Here is a 22,752-nt window from a genome sequence, read left to right as displayed (position 1 = left end):
GAATCATGAGAAAATTAACGTTAGTAGTGGGACCAGAGGCTGCATATTCCACCCTTGATTAGTTATTAGTATTCACCTTTCCTTTGAGTGGATCAAGCAAAAGTGCTAAGCATTTCATATGAACAAAACAAAGAAGGAAAAGAAAAACTATGATGTTTTGCTGGTGTAGTGTGTTAATCCGAAATCTTATATAGAACATACGATTTATTATAAAAAGGAGTACAATTGCCAAAAAAAAAAAAAAAAAAAAGTAGAATGCAGAAACAGGAGATTATGATTACACGTGAAGAGTTTTATATAATTTTTCCGACAGAATATAAAACTTATCTTAAAAAAACTGATTTACCCAACACGACAAACATTTAGAACATGATATGGCATGCATGAAGACTTTTTAACCTTAAAGGGCATTTTCCGTGTATAAATAACAGATGTACAGGACAATATATATAATCAATATTTCGAATATTATTCAAATATATAAGCAATTTCACGAAGTACATGTACAACGTAGTAGTGATAATCATGTCTATATTTTTCTTGAAATAAAGAAACTATTATTTAATATTATCTATACAAGGTAGATGTACAAGGAGTATTATTTAATATTATCTATACAATTTTTCTTCTTTTATTTTTTTCTTGAAATAAAGAATCAATTGATCATTAAATTGTAATTGTTAAAAAAATTATCAAATTTCACAATTGGTAAAATAGCATTTTGATTTAAATAAATACCTTCATAATTTGGAATGACACGTAGTGAATGATAAATTAATCAAAAACTATTTTTATAGTTTTTTGGAACTATTTAATCAAATACTCCTATATTATAAAATTTGTCAAAAAATAGTTATAATCAGCACTGAAGAAAATATGTCATAATTTGTCTTCAAATACAGATGTAATAATATAAATTGGCGTGTTAAATCGACTCTCTTTTTCCTGAAAGCGTGTTACGTCTAGCCTTAAGCAGTTAACCAAATGCATGACTTTAATATAAAATTACAATATGATGATAATAAGTTGATAACTCAGTCAATTTTTTTTAAGAGCTCTCAGTCGAAAAAGTTGGTAGCAATAAATAAAGAAAATTAACCGCTTTTATTTCCGGTAAGAAAAACAGTTGATATGGCATGGCTTTGGATTTCAACCTATCCTTTTTTTTTATGAAAAGAAAGACACTATTTTAGTTTGAACGAAGTTTCCACTTTCCATAACAAAATAAATAATATATAGCACGTTAAATTAAAATAAATTATACGATACTATGAATATGAAAAAGAGAGATGGCATCTACATGATCAATCATGACAGCCGATAATGGTTTAACGTGTCAACAACATGCATCCCATTTTCTACAACTAAATATATGCATACAAAATAGCTTTCAATTTTATTTTTTAGAGTTCTATGATTATCTACTGATAATATAAAATATTTTTATATAGTGACCTAATGTAAATGTTACCATATCATATTATAAACTATATTGCTTCCTTATAAATTCGAACAAACATTTAGGTAACAAGATCTTATCAGATATATGTGATTTTACACCATAGGAATAAGAGAGTTGAGATGATAATATAATAGGCAATATATCCATTACTGTAGTTTTGTAGTAAGCATGACATGATAAACGGGGAATTAAAACTTATTGTGTATCAACTATAGAACCATCTCTAAGAATAAGAAAAGAACTATAGAACCAACCTCAAAAAACAATTTGTCCGCATAAAAAAAAAAAAACTTAATTTACCCACTTTAGTTCACCTTGTTAAAAATACTCTTATAAATCAAATCAGTCTATAATCGAGTTAACTCATGAATCAAACAAGTCGAATCATGTATAACTCAAATTCAGTTCATTTGATTATAAAATTTAATTTTTAGCTTAACATCATTTGATTCAGTACCAAGTTCAACATGTTGATTGTCAAATTGAATTTCGAATTATATTTAAGTTGGCTCAGTTCACTTATGAACCCTCTTATTCTGAGTAGAGATCCTCTCAATTTTCTAAAATAAATGGTGACGTCCATTTTCTATGACTGTCATTATCTATAAGAAATTTAGATAGTATAATACCAGAACTTAATTCTACAATTGTAACTATCCGTTGATTGTGGTGAAAACTATTTTGGTATCAAAATTTGTTTTCCATAAAAACAAGATCCTTTCTTTATTGTTTAAAAATCATTTAAAGTTAGTATTTCGGCGGTTGAACCATTTTACTTGACTGATCATTTTTTGTAGTTTGGGCAGTTATGAGGTAGTTCCAGAAGTTTGCGGTCTTCTCTTACCTTAATTTGGCTTGTGTGTAGTTGGGTGATATGGAAAGAACGCAATAACCTAATTTTTAATAATAAGGCATCTTCTCTTTCTGAAATGGTTGACAACGTTAAGCTACTTTCCTTTTGATGGTTGAAGGCAAGACATGGAATTTTGCTTATAGTTATCATTGTCGGTGGCTTAACCCTTTGGTTTATCTAGGCATTGGCATGTAGTTGTTAATGTTTTCTTGTTTTGCCTTTCTTTTATGTTTTGTTGTAAACTCTTTTGCTTTCTATTCTAGCACTACTTGTGCTAGTTAGAAAGTGTGTTTTGGTAATTTAAGTTCCATTTTAACATCTTAAGTAAGTAAATCTCTCTGGATAAATAAAAAAAGAGCACTGCTGGTATTATTTTCCAGCTGCTGCACCTGTTAAATGGCGATGATGCAGCACTGTTCTGCTGTATTATTTGGAGTATTTGGAAGCAACGGAATAACAAGATATGGAATGATGTGGCTGATGCGCAAATGTTTGTCATGGAACGTGCAAAAACTCTGTTACAAGATTGGAGAGCAGCTAAATCATACCAGCAACAACCTTTAAGAATGCCAAACATTATTGATAACTCAAAGTGGAAGAAGCCAGCTGAAGGTAGATATAAATGCAATATTGACGCTTCCTTTTCCAGGCATTTGAACAAGGTAGGAATAGGTATATGTTTAAGAGATGACTCAGGAGCTTTTGTCTTAGTTAAAACTGATTGGATTAGTCCGTTATGTGAAGTTCATATAGGAGAAGCACTCGGTTTACTTTCGGCTTTAGAATGGGTTCATGAACTTAATCTTGGTCCAATAGATTTTGAGTTGGATGCGAAGAAGGTTGTTGATAATTTCTTATCGACAAAACATGATGGGACTGAATTCGGAGATATCATTCAAAATTGTCGATCTCTTTTTAGGAATTTTTATGAAAACTCTAAGGTGGAGTTTGTACGGAGACAAGCAAATGAGGCAGCCCACGCTTTAGCTAAGGAGGTCACATTATCAGCTAGTTCCCAAGTTTTGTATGAAATATCATATTGTATTGAACACATTTTGATTAATGATATGCTTTAAGCTTTATTTCCCTCAAAAAAAAAAAAAAAAAAGAGCACTGCTATAGTGCACGACCTTTTCTGCCACACGACATTGTACGAGATGTACGTGGCAACCCTGAATTTCTTTAAATCAAATTTTAATTAAATAAATTTTTAAAACTGAAATAGCGTATAATGGAATACACAGGTCGTGTGTATTTGACGACATCAAGTGTCGTGTCATTAAGCATTATGCATAAAAAAATCATTAAATTTTAACCCCAAAAGATCATTAATTTTAAGGAATGAATCAAATCACGATAGTTTTAAATTAATTGTACGATTTTTTTTTGAAAGGAAATTAATTGTATGATAAATGTTCGTATATTTATACCGTGTATAGAATATTTTCTACCTCCAAAATAAATACTAGTATACTGCGTCGACATATAATTATTTTTCATATTAGTCCCATAAATATATATTTTTTTTGTTACAATTAGTCCCATAATTTAACTAAAAAAATGAATATTTAGTCTTAAAAAAAAATTGAAACAATTTTAATGAAAGAATAAATAAATTTAGGGAAAGAAGTGTGAGGCATAAATCTTGGCTGGCCGGTAGTGCTTGTAGTTTTGGTGACGCCGAAGATTACTCGTTCTCTGTCTGTCTTTCAGCGTGTCTTGCAAAGGTGACAGTTGGAACTTGTATATGAGACCAGACCACTTCTTATATAACACTCTTTTCTACTTCAACATTTCATTTTCAATACTCTTTCTTTTTGAACTAGTCATGTTTTTTTCTTATATTACTTCAATTATCCCTTTTCACACATAGATCTCAAACTCACTCTCATTCACCTTTCATAAATCATTAACACAAGTAAGCTTCTTCACCAACTCATTTTTCAGCTTAATTTTGCTTAACCCCTTTTTCTTAATCATGCTTTATTTTAGTGGGGTGTTTTCAAAATTTCGTTTTTCATTCTGATTTAGCTTAGTTATGAACTTTTTGTGATAGTGGTTCATTACTTCCTTGCACATGATTGGTTGATTGAATAGTTGCCGATAATCACGGTGAGAAAAAAAAAGTTTTTTTTTTGTGGGGTTTTAGATTTTGAAGCAATGTAGTGAAGTCAAAAGGGGTTTCACTTTTTCAACTTAAGCACAAATTAAGTGTTTTTTTTTTCTTCATTCTGTTTTCTTCTTGGTTGTGACCAAGAGTCATCTATGAAGGATTGAATTTTTTTTGCTTGAATAAGATCCTACTTTGAGTTTTTCTAGTTGATTTGTTAGCTCAGAAATTTTGAGAATGAGAATCGAAATAAGCTGTTTTGGATCTTGTGTTGTTCATTAGTTGATTGTCTGAATCTGTGTTGTTCAAATTGAGGTGAATCAATCTTTTGTCTTTTATTGTTTAGAAGATTTGTCTCTTCTTTTCCTATAGTTTCATTGTTTTTTCTCTGTTATATCAACCAAGCTGATGCAATTTTTTTTGTAAATTCTTCAAAACTTTACTTAGATCAAGTAGTGCTTTGTTTCTTCTGTGCATCTGTGTTAAAAAGATGTTGAGGAATCTCCAAATCACTAACTGGTTATATTCTTATTTTGAATAATGAAATTTTTGACCGAATTTCAGAAGCTTACAATTGATTGAGACTTGAATGATGTGTGTTTGTATGTTTTGGAATAATTCCTTTAAATATTTCTCTCTCTTATTATAATACTTTTGAGGTATTGATTTTCAACTTTAGATTCACTTTTGAACTTTGGTTGTAGTCTTTTAACTTTATGTAAGTGTTTGTTCCTGAGGTGGGGCATAAAGTTAATTGCAATGTTGATGAAGATCTGATGTGTTAAATTTTTGAATTGCAGGATATTAATTTAGGATCAATCTTTGACCTCGGATATGAAGCCGAAATCATTACAAATGAGCAGATCATCTTTGTCAACATCTTCTGATGTATCTGAAGCACAGAAGCCTCCCTTACATCCAACCGTAACATTTGGCCGAAGAACTTCATCCGGTCGATACATCAGTTACTCCAGAGATGATCTTGATAGCGAGCTAGGAAGTAATGACTTCATGAACTATACAGTGCACTTACCACCCACTCCGGATAACCAACCTATGGATACCTCAATCTCGCAGAAAGTTGAGGAGCAGTATGTTTCAAGTTCTCTATTCACTGGAGGATTTAACAGTATTACCCGTGCACATCTAATGGATAAAGTTACAGAATCTGAAGTAAATCATCCACAGATGGCTGGTGCAAAAGGGTCGAAATGTGCTATTCCTGGCTGTGATTCTAAGGTGATGAGTGATGAACGTGGTGACGACATTCTTCCCTGTGAGTGTGATTATAAGATATGTAGAGATTGCTATATAGATGCAGTGAAAATAGGAGATGGGATGTGCCCAGGATGCAAAGAGCCATATAAGAACACAGAACTTGATGAAGTGGCTGTGAATAATGGAGGGCCACTTCCACTTCCTCCACCAAATGGGGGGTCTAAAATGGAGAGGAGATTGTCCTTGATGAAATCGACAAAGTCTGCGCTGATGAGAAGTCAAACTGGAGACTTTGATCACAATCGATGGTTGTTTGAAACAAAGGGGACATATGGTTATGGCAATGCAATATGGCCAAAGGAAGGGGATTTTGGAAATGGAAAAGATGGTGATGTTTCTGAGCCAACTGAATTGATGAGCCGACCATGGAGGCCACTAACAAGGAAGTTGAAGATACCTGCTGCTGTTCTCAGCCCATATCGGTACGAAGCCTCTTTTTATTAGATGCTTTTTTTTCTTTTTCAATAAATAATGTATTTTTTAATAATCATAAATCCATTTTTATGTTTCATTTTGGCTTCACTGTATTTGACCAATTTGAATGCAATCTATTATGTCTGAAACTTTAAAAAAATGATGGATATAAGTTTTTCTCTTCTCTCTTTCGTTTCTTAATTTAAATGCTTTTGTCATTATATATTGAAAATAATAGAAGAATGGAAATTGGATGGAAGTTTTAGGGCTGATTGAGATGATTTTGGAGAAGCAATCTGGTTTGCATATGTTTATTAGATCTTGCATTTGATTGTGTAGTCTTCAATAACACTATTAAATTTACCATATTATATCAGCTTGTTTTATGTACTGCTTTTAATTATAAGGTTCAACAATGCAATTTAGTCATTGACTTGAAAGTTGAATGCCGCATGTGTGTTCTGACAATTACCTTTCTTTCTGTTACAGTCTCATCATTTTTATCCGTTTGGTTGCTCTTGTGTTGTTCCTGCACTGGAGGGTCACACATAAAAATACGGATGCAGTCTGGTTATGGGGCATGTCTATAGTTTGTGAATTATGGTTTGCTTTCTCTTGGCTTCTTGATCAACTGCCCAAGCTATGCCCAGTAAATCGTTCTACAGATCTTAATGTTCTGAAGGAAAAATTTGAATCACCAAGTCCTAACAATCCTACAGGAAAGTCTGATCTTCCAGGCATAGATATCTTTGTTTCAACTGCTGATCCTGAGAAAGAACCACCACTTGTCACAGCAAACACCATCTTGTCGATTTTAGCTGCTGACTATCCAGTTGAGAAGCTTTCTTGCTATGTTTCTGATGATGGAGGTGCACTTTTAACTTTTGAGGCAATGGCCGAGGCTGCTAGCTTTGCTAATAACTGGGTTCCATTCTGCCGCAAACATGATATCGAGCCTAGGAATCCTGAATCATACTTCAGCTTAAAGAGAGATCCTTACAAAAACAAAGTGAAACCTGATTTCGTGAAGGATCGTAGAAGGTTGAAGCGTGAGTATGATGAGTTCAAGGTCAGAATCAATGGTTTGCCCGACTCTATCCGTCGCAGGTCAGATGCTTTTCACGCAAGAGAGGAAATCAAGGCCATGAAACATCAGAGACAAAATAGGGGTGATGAACCTGTTGAGCCTATAAAGGTTCAAAAAGCAACATGGATGGCTGATGGATCTCATTGGCCAGGGACTTGGTTGAACACTTCACCTGAGCACTCAAGGGGTGACCATGCTGGCATAATTCAGGTACTAAGTAGTAAACTTTTGAAATTGCTGCTGCTATCTATGAAATTATAAAAAAAAAAATCAGTTAGAGAATTAGTAATATAAATCAAGATTCGATTTTTTTCCTCCATTTTCTCACATCTATTTATGTCCAATTCTATTGAAGGGAAGAGATTTTATGTATAAACTCTTTTATTGCCGATATATTATTTTCTTCCAGACTTGTTATCTGGTTTAATCCATTGAATCTGTTAAATGCGGCTTATGCAATCCATTGCGGTCGCAGTTGCAAAGACATCAATATAAAAACGTTGATGTCGCGGCCCAGATTGTGATTGCAGACTTTTTTTTTTTTTTAAAAAAAAAGCTAAGTTGGTCCTAGAATGAATATCTGATGAATGATATTTTGCAGGTGATGTTGAAACCTCCAAGTGACGAACCTCTTATTGGAAATGCTGATGATGCAAAGCTTATTGACCTGACCGATGTTGATATCCGTCTTCCCCTTCTTGTTTATGTTTCTAGAGAGAAACGTCCAGGTTACGATCACAACAAAAAAGCTGGGGCCATGAATGCATTGGTTAGAGCCTCGGCTGTCATGTCCAACGGTCCTTTTATACTTAACCTCGACTGTGATCACTATATATATAACTCCAAAGCAATGAGGGAAGGTATGTGCTTTATGATGGATCGTGGTGGCGATCGCCTCTGCTATGTCCAATTCCCTCAAAGGTTTGAGGGTATTGATCCCTCTGATAGATATGCTAATCACAACACCGTCTTCTTTGATGTTAACATGAGAGCCCTTGATGGACTTCAAGGCCCAGTCTATGTAGGAACCGGCTGTCTGTTTAGAAGGTTTGCTCTTTATGGTTTTGATCCTCCACGCGCCAAAGAAGACCGCGCATCTTTCTGTAGTTGTTGCTTTGGGCGTAATAAGAAGAAGCATGCCAACACCTCAGAAGAGAACAGGGCACTAAGGATGGGTGACGACTCTGATGATGAAGAGATGAATCTTTCACAATTCTCGAAGAAATTTGGGAACTCAAATATCCTTATTGACTCAATTCCAGTGGCACAGTTCCAAGGTAGGCCACTTGCTGATCATCCTGCTGTGAAAAATGGACGACCTCCTGGTGCTCTCACTATACCTCGTGAGCTGCTTGATGCATCAACTGTGGCAGAAGCCATCAGTGTGATTTCATGTTGGTATGAGGACAAGACTGAGTGGGGACAGCGTGTTGGATGGATCTATGGATCAGTTACTGAGGATGTGGTCACTGGTTATAGGATGCATAATAGAGGATGGAAGTCAGTTTACTGCGTAACTAAACGCGACGCCTTCCGCGGAACTGCTCCCATCAATCTCACTGATAGGTTGCATCAGGTTCTTAGATGGGCTACTGGCTCAGTTGAGATATTCTTCTCTAAAAACAATGCAATTATGGCCACCCGAAGAATGAAATTTCTTCAGAGGATAGCATACCTTAATGTTGGAATTTATCCATTCACTTCATTTTTTCTTATTGTCTATTGCTTCCTGCCTGCACTGTCCCTCTTCTCTGGACAGTTCATTGTCCAAACACTCGATGTCACTTTTTTGGCTTACCTCTTGGCTATTACTGTGACACTGTGCATTCTTGCTGTGCTTGAAATTAAGTGGTCAGGAATTGAGCTGGAAGAATGGTGGAGAAATGAGCAGTTTTGGTTGATTGGAGGGACTAGTGCACATCTAGCTGCCGTGCTTCAAGGTTTACTCAAAGTCGTTGCAGGCATTGAAATCTCATTCACCTTGACTTCAAAATCTGGCGGTGATGATGTTGACGACGAGTATGCTGATCTGTATATTGTCAAATGGTCATCCCTTATGATACCGCCAATTGTAATCATGATGGTGAACTTGATAGGAATAGCTGTCGGAGTTAGCAGAACCATATACAGTACCATACCACAGTGGAGCCGTTTACTAGGCGGTGTTTTCTTCAGCTTTTGGGTCTTGGCTCATCTCTATCCTTTTGCAAAAGGTTTGATGGGAAGAAGAGGGAGGACACCCACCATTGTTTTTGTATGGTCGGGTCTAATAGCAATCATCATATCACTCCTCTGGGTGGCTATCAATCCACCAGCCGGTACAGACCAGATAGGCGGTTCATTCCAATTCCCATGATGATAGCTCATTCTTTTTGTCAGATTATTACAATTTTCCTTTGGAGTTTAATTTTTTTTTTTTCCCTTTTGACTCAACAACTCAGTGATAATAGTGAATGAACTTGAATCACTGTTTTAGTGTTGTGAATTTTATTCCAGAAAGTTGTTTTTAGGAATGAAAAATGTTTGATGGTGATTTATTGTCCAAGAAATATTTATTATTTACTTGCTGACTCAAGTTTTATAATTTAGGAATCATTTATTTTATTTGTTATAATTATTTGTTATATGTTTATATCTATTCTCTAATTCGCTATATTAGTCTTTAGGCTATGTTAAATGTTTGGATTGTTTTAAAATAATGGATGGAATGGGATGGAACTTTGATGAGATCTATTCCATTCCCTTTTTCCTTCTATTTTTCAATGTCAAACATTACATCATCTTCTCCAACGTTCCCCATAGTATTTCCCTTGTCCTTCCCATAAAGCACCCTTCTTCCATTGTCTTGCACAGATCGTCCCGTTGTCTTTGGATTACCTTCCAACCTATTTTGGATTATATAATCCGAAATCATTTAGGTTGCAACAAACAACATGCACTGATTTCATATTTTTGTGGATTCAACAATTCTTCAATATATAAAGATTTAAATATATGACTGGTTCCAGCAAGTATCTTGCATTTGGCTTTTGGTCCTTGTAAAACAAAAAAATTGAAATACGTCCTTGCAACAAATTTTAATTTTTAAAATGGTCTATGGGCCCAATTAAAGTGTTGACGTGGCATTTTAATTAATTTTTGAAATAAACAAATCGAAATAAAAAAATCGGATTTTTTTTTCTAAAAAAATTCAGTAAATTATTTTTCAAAATTAAAAAAAAAAAAAACTAGAAAATTAGAAAAAGTACAAATTTGAAATAAAAAAACAGATTTTGAAAAAGTATTTTCATAAAATAATTCTAGAAAGATTTTTTTTTTAAATTAAGAAGTATTTTTTTTGGAAAACAAATTCTGGAAATTAATTTTCATAAATAAAAAAACAAAAAGTTAGATAATATTTTTCAAAAAAAAAAAAACAGGAAATTTATCTTCAGATTTTCTTTCTAAATTAAATAGATTTTTTATAATTTTTTTAAAACAATTTAAAAAGTCTGGACATTTATTTTCAGAATTAGAAAATAAGAATTCAAAATTTAGAATATATCTTCAGATTTCTTTTTACCGAATTATCATTAGTTTACGTCTAAATCTAATCAATAATTGAAAGATTAAAACAAGTCGAGCCAACAAAGTTATAAGGTTAGTGCTCGTTATGACCTAGATCAATTTATGAACAACCGGATAGGCATAAAAGGCATTAAGCATAATATTAACTGAATTAAATAGTAAGGTAATCGATTGGAATTCATAGAATGGTTAAAAGTTTCATAATCAAATAATTAGAGGGAAGTTCCTCTTTCATGACCCACCCTAGAGAGGATTAGCTAGTTTATATACATTAACAAATAGATATGAATACGAAAACATGATAAAATGATCATCGGTTGTTGGTTCATTTGCTTTCGAATGGATCTGGGCACTCTAATTCTTCCAAAATCGTGTTTGTTGCTTCGCCTGCTCATCAAAAGGTGTTTGCTGTTTTCCTAATGACATAGATGCGTGGTATTTATATGTAATTGTTTCCCTAAAATTTAGAGGAATCTGTCTCACCATGCAAGCCCAAATCTCACAAAGACATATAGACAGTGAGCTCCCCATCTGCTTTTCACTAAAACTTGCGATACGAGGATCTTTTTTTTTTTTTTATTGAGAGAAGTCCACTATCTAATTTATCCTTTAAATTACTTAACCTATGGTGAAAAAGGATAAGGTGAAGAATATTTACCTTAGCAAATACGCTCGTTGTTGCAATAATATTGGTCGTTGTATCAATTGAGAAAGATAGAAAAAATGGAAGAAAATTGTTTATTACTTTAAACAAAAATACTATAATAAGAAATAAAATATGTGTTTTTTATTATTACCCTTTTATTCATTACTGGAGTACATATTATTCTCATCCATACATGATGCTTACATCATATTGAGTAATGGTTATCAACTGCAAATACTATCTGCAGCTGGGCGGTGGTCCGTAATGGCATTCACACTTGTAGTTAATACAACAATAATTTTCTCCCAACGGTTTACATACTTTATAACAATCTCCAGGTCTTTGACATGGAATACCAGTGTCTCTTCCTTCTGATTTCATGCATATATCTGCATACACAAACAATATATAGATATAAGATCCATATTATTTGTATGTATATATAATATATATGTATATAAAGCGTAAATTTTTTTTTCTAGTATATATCACAACATGAAACAAAGAAAATTAGTCCACAAATTTCAAACCTGATGCAATGATGAAGAAAGCCAATAAGAATATCATTGTGAGAGTAAATATCCTTCGAGTGTCCATCTTGTACATATAGCATATTATATTTTATGGATGTCTATTTATATAAACATATTTTGAGACCATATTTTGACTGTATTAACTATTTTCAAAAAAAAAGTTGGTAGATATTGACTATTTTAATGTTCTCTCAAAAGATTATTTTAATTTGATACCTTAAATATAAATATTATATTTATTTTGCATGTAAAAAAATTATTGTAATATATTTATATCAATCAAAATAATAATTAATATTTTTACTAAAAATAAATATACATATTTTTATAAGTTTATCAATCGTAAAATTTAAACTAGTTTATCCACAAGGCCTATCTATATTTGCAATACTTACGTTTAAGCTTAACACTTTGAAAATTGCTTTTCTGACAATAAAAACTTCCTATTGACATAAGTAAAATACTAAAATGCCCCCAGCGGTTGTTAACAACCACTCAATGATACGCCGGCAGTTAACAACCGCTGGCACCAGCGGCAGTTAACTGTCGTTGACACCAGTAAACTTGACCAGTGCTGTCTGCACTCTGCACTGGTTATCCAGGAGAATTTTTCCTATTTTTGCATCCAATTGCAAATTAACGTAAAGAACCAGGATATGTCGGGAAATTAAAACGTAGTACAAAATAATATTTAACAGATAAAATTAAAACGCAAGAAATAATATAGAGGTATGTCGGAAAATGTCATAGAAATACCAAAATGTACGGAACATGTCATAATTATACATCACAGTCAAAAAGTACATAAAAAAAGCCTAATCATAATCAACCCTGTTGCCTAGCATGCCTCGGCCCCCTGTGCCGCCTGGCAATTTGATACGTAAGGGCAGGGCGACCAGTACCGGCTATCCGCATCACCTCCTGGACAATCTCCTCTTTAGTCATCTCGGCTTGCCTGGCCACAATATCATCAGCTATATGCACCACATCCCGGATGATCGTCAGTGTGTCAGGCATCTCCAAAGCTAGAGAGAAACGTCCAGGTTACGATCACAACAAAAAAGTTGGGGCCATGAATGCATTGGTTAGAGCCTCGGCTGTCATGTCCAACGGTCCTTTTATACTTAACCTCGACTGTGATCACTATATATATAACTCCAAAGCAATGAGGGAAGGTATGTGCTTTATGATGGATCGTGGTGGCGATCGCCTCTGCTATGTCCAATTCCCTCAAAGGTTTGAGGGTATTGATCCCTCTGATAGATATGCTAATCACAACACTGTCTTCTTTGATGTTAACATGAGAGCCCTTGATGGACTTCAAGGCCCAGTCTATGTAGGAACCGGCTGTCTGTTTAGAAGGTTTGCTCTTTATGGTTTTGATCCTCCACGCGCCAAAGAAGACCGCGCATCTTTCTGTAGTTGTTGCTTTGGGCGTAATAAGAAGAAGCATGCCAACACCTCAGAAGAGAACAGGGCACTAAGGATTGGTGACGACTCTGATGATGAAGAGATGAATCTTTCACAATTCTCGAAGAAATTTGGGAACTCAAATATCCTTATTGACTCAATTCCAGTGGCACAGTTCCAAGGTAGGCCACTTGCTGATCATCCTGCTGTGAAAAATGGACGACCTCCTGGTGCTCTCACTATACCTCGTGAGCTGCTTGATGCATCAACTGTGGCAGAAGCCATCAGTGTGATTTCATGTTGGTATGAGGACAAGACTGAGTGGGGAGTGGGGACAGCGTGTTGGATGGATCAATGGATCAGTTACTGAGGATGTGGTCACTGGTTATAGGATGCATAATAGAGGATGGAAGTCAGTTTACTGCGTAACTAAATGTGACGCCTTCCGCGGAACTGCTCCCATCAATCTCACGGATAGGTTGCATCAGGTTCTTAGATGGGCTACTGGCTCAGTTGAGATATTCTTCTCTAAAAACAATGCAATTATGGCCACCCGAAGAATGAAATTTCTTCAGAGGATAGCATACCTTAATGTTGGAATTTATCCATTCACTTCGTTTTTTCTTATTGTCTATTGCTTCCTGCCTGCACTGTCCCTCTTATCTGGACAGTTCATTGTCCAAACTCTCGATGTCACTTTTTTGGCTTACCTCTTGGCTATTACTGTGACACTGTGCATTCTTGCTGTGCTTGAAATTAAGTGGCCAGGAATTGAGCTGGAAGAATGGTGGAGAAATGAGCAGTTTTGGTTCATTGGAGGGACTAGTGCACATCTAGCTGCCGTGCTTCAAGGTTTACTCAAAGTCGTTGCAGGCATTGAAATCTCATTCACCTTGACTTCAAAATCTGGCGGTGATGATGTTGACGACGAGTATGCTGATCTGTATATTGTCAAATGGTCATCCCTTATGATACCACCAATTGTAATCATGATGGTGAACTTAATAGGAATAGCTGTTGGAGTTAGCAGAATCATATACAGTACCATACCACAGTGGAGCCGGTTACTAGGAGGTGTTTTCTTCAGTTTCTGGGACTTGGTGTTGGATTAATTATTTAATTAATCAATTATGGATTGACAATAATCAATTATTGTAAGTTGATGTCATAATATAAATTATGGTCTATTGTGTTAAGCACTAATTATATGATGAATTTGAGTGATTGGGCTTTTGTTACTAAATGGACCGTGATGGGTTGGACCATTTAGATAAGCCCAATGAGAGGTCCCTGCCCTCAGCCGTTTAGCTATTTAAACGTCATCCCATTAGACGGTTAATTATTCTGAAGATTGGTGAGAAAACCTAGAGCTAGACGGAATGAGGGTAGTTACCCCTCTCATAGTTGTCGGCGTTGTCTACGGTTATCCTTCATCAACCTAATTCAAAGGTACACAATCTCTTGTTCTTTTTTTTTGTTATTGATGATATGCTATAATTTGTATCTAGTAATTCATGGCTAAACCCTAAAACTTTCATCAATTGGTATCAGAGCCAAATAGATACATATTATGGCTATCATCGTATTCTATTGTTTTTGTGGAATCATTCTAATCATGTTCTTATTAGATCAAATTTTAATATTAAAATTCTTGTTTAAAGTTTGATCTAGGGTTTAATTGTATATGGTTGAATAAAACTTATTTTGTGTGAGGAGATCAATCTGTTTGTCGTAACTCTCTTGCTATGTTTGTCGTAATTCTCTCTTATGCAAATATAAATTAAAGGAGAGAATTTACTTACGTTTTCCTTTGAAACTCAAAGTTGTGATATAAACATATGTTTATGCTGTGAATTCTGAATTCAACGTATTCGTCCTTTTGGTACAAAGAATTCCAATTTTGATCTAAAATTTTATTCGACAAATTTATGAAATTGATGTGAAATCCTTCTGTTTTCTGACTCGCGATCAAAACCTTTTTTTTTAAAACTGCTGCGTTACGTTGCTGGAATATGAGATCGGGTCGGGTCCAATTCGGGTCGTTTCGACCCGTTTTCTTTGCAAACCGGGTAAAAAAAAAAAAACTTGATGGAAAACCCAGACATGTGTTAGCGCGTGCCATTTTCTAAAGTTCCAAACTTTATTCGCTTTAAATGCCAAATAAGTTGTTTACTATTCTTATAATTTTGGCACATTTATTTGACACGTATAAATATTTTATATGATATTATTTGGGGATAATTAAATTATATTCTCACATTTTGGTTGTGTGAAAATTACATGGATATTCCTTATTCTTGATTGACATTTTTGAGAAATTTTACCCTCTCAAACTTGGGATTGATGTGTCAATGAGGAATTTTACATCCCTAATTAACTAGTCAATATTATATTATTTTGGGATATAAATATAATTTATCTTGTACCCAAAATATTCGGAAGATTTGATTTATTTTATACCCTTAAAATTTGGGATTTAAACTATTTTTGAAATCTCTAAATTTTGATGTAAATTGATATGAAAATCATATGTTCTTTTAAATCATGCATTCTTTAGATTTGAGTCTAAAATATAACACTTATGTAAATTATTCTTTTAAAGTGTTAGTATTGTGAAGAATCTTTAGACTCTGTCTTATATTATTGTCTCAAATATCTTGTATAAACTAATATATTTTTGAGAATTGTTGATATTGTATTTTTTTGATGCATGGATTTCAAAATTTTGTCAAATCTTGAAAAGATCATATATCGATTAAATTGAGAATAATTTATTTCAAATCATGTATTCTCAATATTTGAGCTTAAACTGTTTTTTGAAAATTCTCTCTTATATTTACTATTGTGAATTTATAGAAGGCTCAATTTTGTTAATTTTAATGCCAAGTATAATTAATTTATATTTTACGATTTTAAATATTCTTGGCATTATAAATATTGTAATGTAAGATATTCTTGAATTCATATTGTCTTAGCATAAAGATCCAAAGTTCACTAATTGATCATTCTTTTGGCAACATATTTAAACTAAGACACTTGTCTTTGATTCTTGTCACAAATTGTTTTTAAGGGTCCTCATAATATTTTGTTTTCAAAATGAGTATAGTGAGTTCTATATATATGTCATTTATATTAATTGAATATAATATTGACATATTTCTCTTTAATATACATTATGCTTTCTGCTATTCTCTCTAATCTAGACCCGTAATTTATTACTCTAAATTTTGTGATAAATACTATTAGTGTGTCTTGTCGCAATTAAATATTTGGATCACAATTATGTTAAACTATGTATTTTTGTATATAGTAAATAATGCATTATTGCATTTTTTATGCTAAAATTATAATGATGAATTAAAATTTGTAAGCCTCTTTGTTGTTTATCTGTTAACTATTATCAAAACAACTTATTAAGAATGGAGGCAATTTTTTGAAATATGTATCATCCTTACATCTGAATTCTTATATAAATCATATTGATTTATAATTAGAGTCTCACATATGCTTATTTATAATTGCTTATTCTCTATTGATGAATATTTTTGAGATGACTATATTATAAGATATTCTCGTTAAGTCATCAAAATTCAGTGGCTCTAAGTATAAGGATGAATGTCACACTCTACGAGGTAAGTTGTTATTTAATTATTTTATCCTCTTGTGACTTATTGCTTATTATTGCACATATGAAGAAATTTAGTTCTTCTTCTCTTTTGTTGTGCAATTATGATATCATATATAGAAGTGAAATCCTTTTTCAGAATATTCTAAACAGAACTCTGTTGTTATATACTATTTTCTTACTATAATGCTCCATTTTGTATTTGTGTTTTTTCTAATTTATATTGGGAGTATTGAAAAATTTTATTCTAAGAGTTCTTTTCTGGATAAATTAGAAAACTATTTGACACACTTCTATTCCAAATAACAACTTTTGTTATTATACTACTTCATATAAAAGAAATTCTAAAGTCATATTTATGATGTGCTAATTTAAAATATTGTTAAGCACATTTTTCTATCATTTGAATATGACCGAAGTTGAGTAAATTTAAGTATAATTGTTTATGCATGATATTATTGTATCATATTCTCTTAAGCATAAACATTATTTATTTGTATAATTGTAATCTCACCTATCGTGAGTACAATTATGCAAATTTTGTTAAATAGATTAACATTATATTGGTAACAGTCATACCCTATCGGTGTGTTGTTATTAATATAATTGTTATTATTCAATGTACCTAAAATGTTTATACTTATGTCAATTATAATTAGAATACTCTATCAATGTTTAAATTTTGTAAGACATAAGAATGGTACATTGTGATGATATAGTTCTTACTTATTATCGTTAAGATCCTTGAATGAGATTAATATAAGTAAGTTACTTTGTTAAAAGACATGTAGAAAATTGTATAAATTTTGCAATCCAATATTATTACATTTTGAATTAAATTTCTACCTAAATGTGTTTTTTATATATATATAAATATATCGGATTGCTACTATCCCTTTGATATGTGAGTGACGGACATACCCTATCGGTGTGACGTTACTTAACATATCATTTTGTGATAGAGAAATAGTTGAATATTTTATTTAAAATATCTTTCAAACCTTTTTAATTCAACTATCGTTGTCTATTCTCTATCAAGTGGGAGAATCATTGCTATGTATTTTGTAACGTGATGGACATACCCTATCGGTATGACATTACTTAACATAATCATCCTTTTGTGGGTAAGATAGTTTAACTATCATTCTTCAACAAGTGAGAAAAATTCTACATGTCAACTAACTATATCTCATAAACAAATATATTTATTTGTTTTCATATTTTAGATATGAAATAGAGACTTATATTGAGGATATTAATTATGTTATTGCTATTCTTTAATACTTATGGAAGCTTATGACTATTTTCTCTTATATCCTCAATAATAATAAAATATAAGTCTTGTGTATTTCCGCTGCTTGTAACCTAATTGTTTCTCAAATTTGTGTAAGTATAATTGTAGCGTTTGAGTTTTGAGTGAGTTATTAAAATTGTGAACAGAGTCTTATATCCTATTTTTAGAGACTCATCTCACTCGTATGATGATAAATTTTTTATATAATCATCATACTCTGTCATATAACGGTTACTATGTTTATAAAATTCTGTGGAATTTTAATTGTGAAAAGGAGATCTTGTGTTATAAAATTCTTAAATGAAAATTTACGTTCTCCTTAATTGTAAATGCAGAATATGTGGTTAACTACGAAACCCAATTCTTGATAATATCTGCCATTGATAAAATATGTATTTATGGGGTTTCATATTATCTTTGAGTTACCACTTGTGTTAATAATTCTGCTATGCTCATGTGCAAAATATGTGGTTGAGTTCATGAAACTCTATTGACTAAAATTATATAACCACTTATGTTGATGATCTTGCACTAGTAATTGAGTATCCCACTGTTGAATATTACATTATTATAATATTTTGTATCAGTGATCACTAATGAGAATTCCACTTACTCTTGTTTATATATATGTGGGATCAGTGGGAGTGTGTACACAATATTATATATTATGAGCTCAAATGAGAAATCTCACTCTTGTTTATATATATATATATATATATATATATATATATATATATATATATATATATATATATATATGTGAGATCAAGAGAAATGTGTACACAATATTATTGTCGTTATCGCCATATACTCTTGTGCACACTATAAAATATGGCATAGCTTAAGAGACTTTAAACTTTAGTCTCATTCTATTATATTGAGATATATGTTAAAATTCTATCGATCTCAATGAGCATCATAATTGGATGCTTAAGTCAATTTTGTTGGAATATGCACAATAACTTCTTGGCATGAAAATATACATTGTGTTTCTGTTTTACCAACATTCCACATTTTTGAGGTCATAAATAGTAAGTACAATGTATAATATCAATACTCCTATCGAGTATGATATTGTGTTCTTGTGGTACTTATAATTTGAGATAATCATAAATGTTCTTTTGTTATTGACATTCTAGTGGCCACATTAATCCACATATTTTTCTTTAAACTACGTGTCTATGTTAATCCAATTTGGGGATTATTGAATTTCCTATTTTACTTTTATGGATTTTCATAGTCACATTTTTTTATAAAACTTGGATTAATTGAATGTCATAGAACATTTATCGACTTTGACTAAATGTAATTACTATCTCTTTATAGGCTATCCCTATAAGTAATTACTACTCTTATACCTATGTGGATATATGACTTTTATGGAATTGAAAACTCATTGGCAGAACCACTAACCACATACTTATATATGAGTATTGTAACTCATAATGATTTGATTAAGTCTATGTTATTTTGGGTTAGTGGGAGTTTGTTATAGCATTTTTAAAATGCTTGGGCTATTCTTTAGTGACATTCTTTTTAATTCAAACGTGTCACTATAGATTCATCGTTTGTTAGAAAAGTGAGTCTTTGATCTGTATGATTTGTTTTCCCTATCGGATTCAATTTCTGCAGCATTAAAGCTTACTTCTCTTTTGAATGATTAGTGCTTTGACCATACATGTAATTTTAAATTTTTAAATTCTTTATGTCAAGTAAATTTTTTTATTTTTTCAGTAATTGAGTATTGTCATCCAAGTGGGAGATTGTTGGATTAATTATTTAATTAATCAATTATGGATTGACAATAATCAATTATTGTAAGTTGATGTCATAATATAAATTATGGTCTATTGTGTTAAGCACTAATTATATGATGAATTTGAGTGATTGGGCTTTTGTTACTAAATGGACCGTGATGGGTTGGACCATTTAGATAAGCCCAATGAGAGGTCCCTGCCCTCAGCCGTTTAGCTATTTAAACGTCATCCCATTAGACGCTTAATTATTCTGAAGATTGGTGAGAAAACCTAGAGCTAGACGGAATGAGGGTAGTTACCCCTCTCATAGTTGTCGGCGTTGTCTACGGTTATCCTTCATCAACCTAATTCAAAGGTACACAATCTCTTGTTCTTTTTTTTTTGTTATTGATGATATGCTATAATTTGTATCTAGTAATTCATGGCTAAACCCTAAAACTTTCATCACTTGGCTCATCTCTATCCTTTTGCAAAAGGTTTGATGGGAAGAAGAGGGAGGACACCCACCATTGTTTTTGTATGGTCGGGTCTAATAGCAATCATCATATCACTCCTCTGGGTGGCTATCAATCCACCAGCCGGTACAGACCAGATAGGCGGTTCATTCCAGTTCCCATGATGATAGCTCATTCTTTTTGTCAGATTATTACAATTTTCCTTTGGAGTTTAATTATTTTTTTTCCTTTTGACTCAACAACTCAGTGATAATAGTGAATGAACTTGAATTACTGTTTTAGTGTTGTGAATTTTATTCCAGAAAGTTGTTTTTAGGAATGAAAAATGTTTGATGGTGATATACTGTCCAAGAAATATTATTTACTTGCTAACTCAAGTTTTATAGTTTAGGAATCATTTATTTTATTTGTTATATGTTTATATCTATTCGCTATATTAGTCTTTTAGGCTATGTTTGGATTGTTTTAAAAGTAATGCATTTAAATTTAATTGTATCTGTAATAACATTCCATTGTGAGTATTTTAAAATAATGGATGGAATGGAATAGAACTTTTGTGGGATCTATTCCATTCACTTTTTCCTTCTATTTTTCAATGTCAAACGTTATATCATCTTCTCCAATGTTCCCCATAGTATTTCCCTTGTGCTTCCCATAAAGCACCCTTCCTCCATTGTCTTGCACAGATCGTCCAGTTGTATTTGGATTACCTTTAGACCATTACTTTTCTCATCCAATCTGAAACCTATATAGGCAAGTGTATCAAATTATTTACCATCACTTTATTACTTGGTAAACGATTTGGTACACTTGCCTATATTCAACCATCACTGTCGTTATCTTATCCTACCTACTCCATGCATATTCCCTTATATTCCTCGTACTCCAATCATTGGCGCCAGCTCATAATTGTTAATCCTTAAGCAATTGCCAGAAATGGTCCCATGAGTTCGTATTGTTTTGTACGACGTGGTTAGAGATTCAGTGCATTGCATCTTTCCATATCCTCAGCAAAGCATCATAATCCACGTTGCAACTTCCAAGATCTCCGGTGTTAATCATCATCTTGTATCATCAAACATCCACAACAAGCATTACAGGTTCAAAATGATTAAATAACACTAAAAACTAATTAAAATTATAAAATCCTAAATAGGCACTGATTAGATGCTTTAGGCCATATATTCACTCAATTTCTCGTTCATTATGAGGGATAAGTTCAACGTGATAAGTGCAAACTATGAATTACTCCCTCCGGTCACATTTATAACCAACTTTCCACTTTTTAGATTCATTAAATAATCGATGTATCTAGACTATAAATAGTCGTGATACATTAGTTAATTAATGAATCTGAAAAAGTAAAAGTTACTTATAAATGTGACCAGAGGGAGTAAGTACTAGGTATTACTTGATTTTAATAAATTTGAACAAAATAGCTAGGCCAATATCTTGGTCACTAACTCTCTTCAACTGTTATTTCCCCCCAATGTCTTGGTGAAGCCCATAACCCTTGAAAATTTAGGAATGCCAAATCAAGTAACAATTATCGTTAGTTTAATTCTATTATTGTTATTTATTTTTCAATTTTTTGCATTAGTCCCAATTCTAAATGTTTGATTGTCTGCACTGCTATATAAGGTATCTTTTTGTTTACGCATAACAAGGAACGTGTTAAACAACTTCTCCAAGATCTTGAATTTGAGAGTACTACGCAAGCAAATCAAAAGGTTGTGAGGCAACTCAAATTAACGGAAGAAGAAGATATGGCTTCAAATCAAACAACACCACCATCACCCCAAGATGTACCTTGGGAGGTTTTGACAAAAGGACCAACTAAGGACATATTACGCATGAATTTCAACCAACCCATCTGGTGTCCTTTGATACAAATAATTCAGTGCTAACTAGTTTGAAGGACAATGTGTATGATGGAGGTGCAGTACAACACCCCCAATAAACGCCTTATCAAGTTCTACGAAACTAGCTAATATTGCTTTATAGATGGTATCATAGAGGATTGAAAGTGACTGCGACTTTTTCGAATGTCGCTAGTTAGAAGAGCTTTGCCAAGTGGAACTATTGCCAGTAGGGACGAGCTAGAGGAAAAAATTCTGGAACGATTATTTCCGGAGATGGTGAAGCGTGCATTGATAACCAACTTTGAACAAGGAGATGAAGAGTCTTTATGATGCATGTGAGCGCTTCAAGTTAATACGTACTCAAAAGGTGCCTGGGGCATGCACTTGATAAACTTAATC

General features: G+C 32.8%; 3 protein-coding genes, 1 long non-coding RNA gene and 1 pseudogene across 7 annotated transcripts; 4 read left to right on the top strand and 1 right to left on the bottom strand.

The window, feature by feature from the left end:
• The first annotated feature begins 2,803 nt into the window (after positions 1-2,803).
• LOC146931572 (uncharacterized) lies at positions 2,804-3,391 on the top strand. Its single transcript, XM_085707670.1, has one exon. It carries the CDS (start codon positions 2,804-2,806, stop codon positions 3,389-3,391), a length of 588 nt encoding a protein of 195 aa, XP_085563796.1.
• Positions 3,392-3,984: 593 nt separating this feature from the next.
• On the top strand, positions 3,985-9,818 carry LOC146931571 (cellulose synthase-like protein D3). Of its 4 annotated transcripts, none has more exons than XM_085703066.1 (4): positions 3,985-4,042; positions 5,226-6,125; positions 6,607-7,414; positions 7,806-9,818. In XM_085703066.1, the coding sequence occupies exons 2-4, from the start codon at positions 5,260-5,262 to the stop codon at positions 9,558-9,560; spliced, it is 3,429 nt and encodes a 1,142-aa protein (XP_085559192.1). In that variant the 5' UTR covers positions 3,985-4,042; positions 5,226-5,259; the 3' UTR covers positions 9,561-9,818. The 4 variants fall into 4 exon arrangements, with proteins under 4 accessions (XP_085559192.1, XP_085559189.1, XP_085559191.1 ...); XM_085703063.1 differs by lacking the exon at positions 3,985-4,042 and adding an exon at positions 4,113-4,233; XM_085703065.1 differs by lacking the exon at positions 3,985-4,042 and adding an exon at positions 4,113-4,427.
• Positions 9,819-11,533: 1,715 nt separating this feature from the next.
• LOC146931570 (uncharacterized) lies at positions 11,534-12,028 on the bottom strand. Its single transcript, XR_015008379.1, has 2 exons — positions 11,948-12,028; positions 11,534-11,806 (listed from the first exon to the last, which is right to left on the bottom strand). It is a non-coding gene; the product is annotated as an uncharacterized LOC146931570 (long non-coding RNA).
• Positions 12,029-12,995: 967 nt separating this feature from the next.
• LOC146931568 (cellulose synthase-like protein D2) lies at positions 12,996-20,863 on the top strand. Its single transcript, XM_085703062.1, has 2 exons — positions 12,996-14,454; positions 20,482-20,863. The coding sequence occupies exons 1-2, from the start codon at positions 13,666-13,668 to the stop codon at positions 20,653-20,655; spliced, it is 963 nt and encodes a 320-aa protein (XP_085559188.1). The 5' UTR covers positions 12,996-13,665; the 3' UTR covers positions 20,656-20,863.
• Positions 13,116-13,653, top strand: LOC146931569 (cellulose synthase-like protein D3 pseudogene; annotated as a pseudogene).
• Positions 20,864-22,752: the final 1,889 nt, after the last annotated feature.

Source organism: Medicago sativa, chromosome 4, assembly GCF_051527215.1.
Source record: "Medicago sativa cultivar Bolivia chromosome 4, Bolivia_mono, whole genome shotgun sequence".
Taxonomy (NCBI): Eukaryota; Viridiplantae; Streptophyta; class Magnoliopsida; order Fabales; family Fabaceae; genus Medicago; species Medicago sativa.
The sequence above is the reverse complement of the archived record's forward strand: the minus strand, read 5'-3'. Positions and strand labels throughout refer to the sequence as shown.

Bases quoted from the DNA above. Each gene is read 5' to 3' on its own strand.
- LOC146931572 (XM_085707670.1), top strand. From the start codon at position 2,804: ATGTTTGTCATGGAACGTGCAAAAACTCTGTTACAAGATTGGAGAGCA.
- LOC146931571 (XM_085703066.1), top strand. From the start codon at position 5,260: ATGAAGCCGAAATCATTACAAATGAGCAGATCATCTTTGTCAACATCT. The intron at 6,126-6,606 runs GTACGAAGCCTC...TTTCTGTTACAG, and splicing joins GCTGTTCTCAGCCCATATCG to TCTCATCATTTTTATCCGTT. The intron at 7,415-7,805 runs GTACTAAGTAGT...GATATTTTGCAG, and splicing joins ACCATGCTGGCATAATTCAG to GTGATGTTGAAACCTCCAAG.
- LOC146931568 (XM_085703062.1), top strand. From the start codon at position 13,666: ATGAGGACAAGACTGAGTGGGGAGTGGGGACAGCGTGTTGGATGGATC. The intron at 14,455-20,481 runs GACTTGGTGTTG...TAAAACTTTCAT, and splicing joins GTGTTTTCTTCAGTTTCTGG to CACTTGGCTCATCTCTATCC.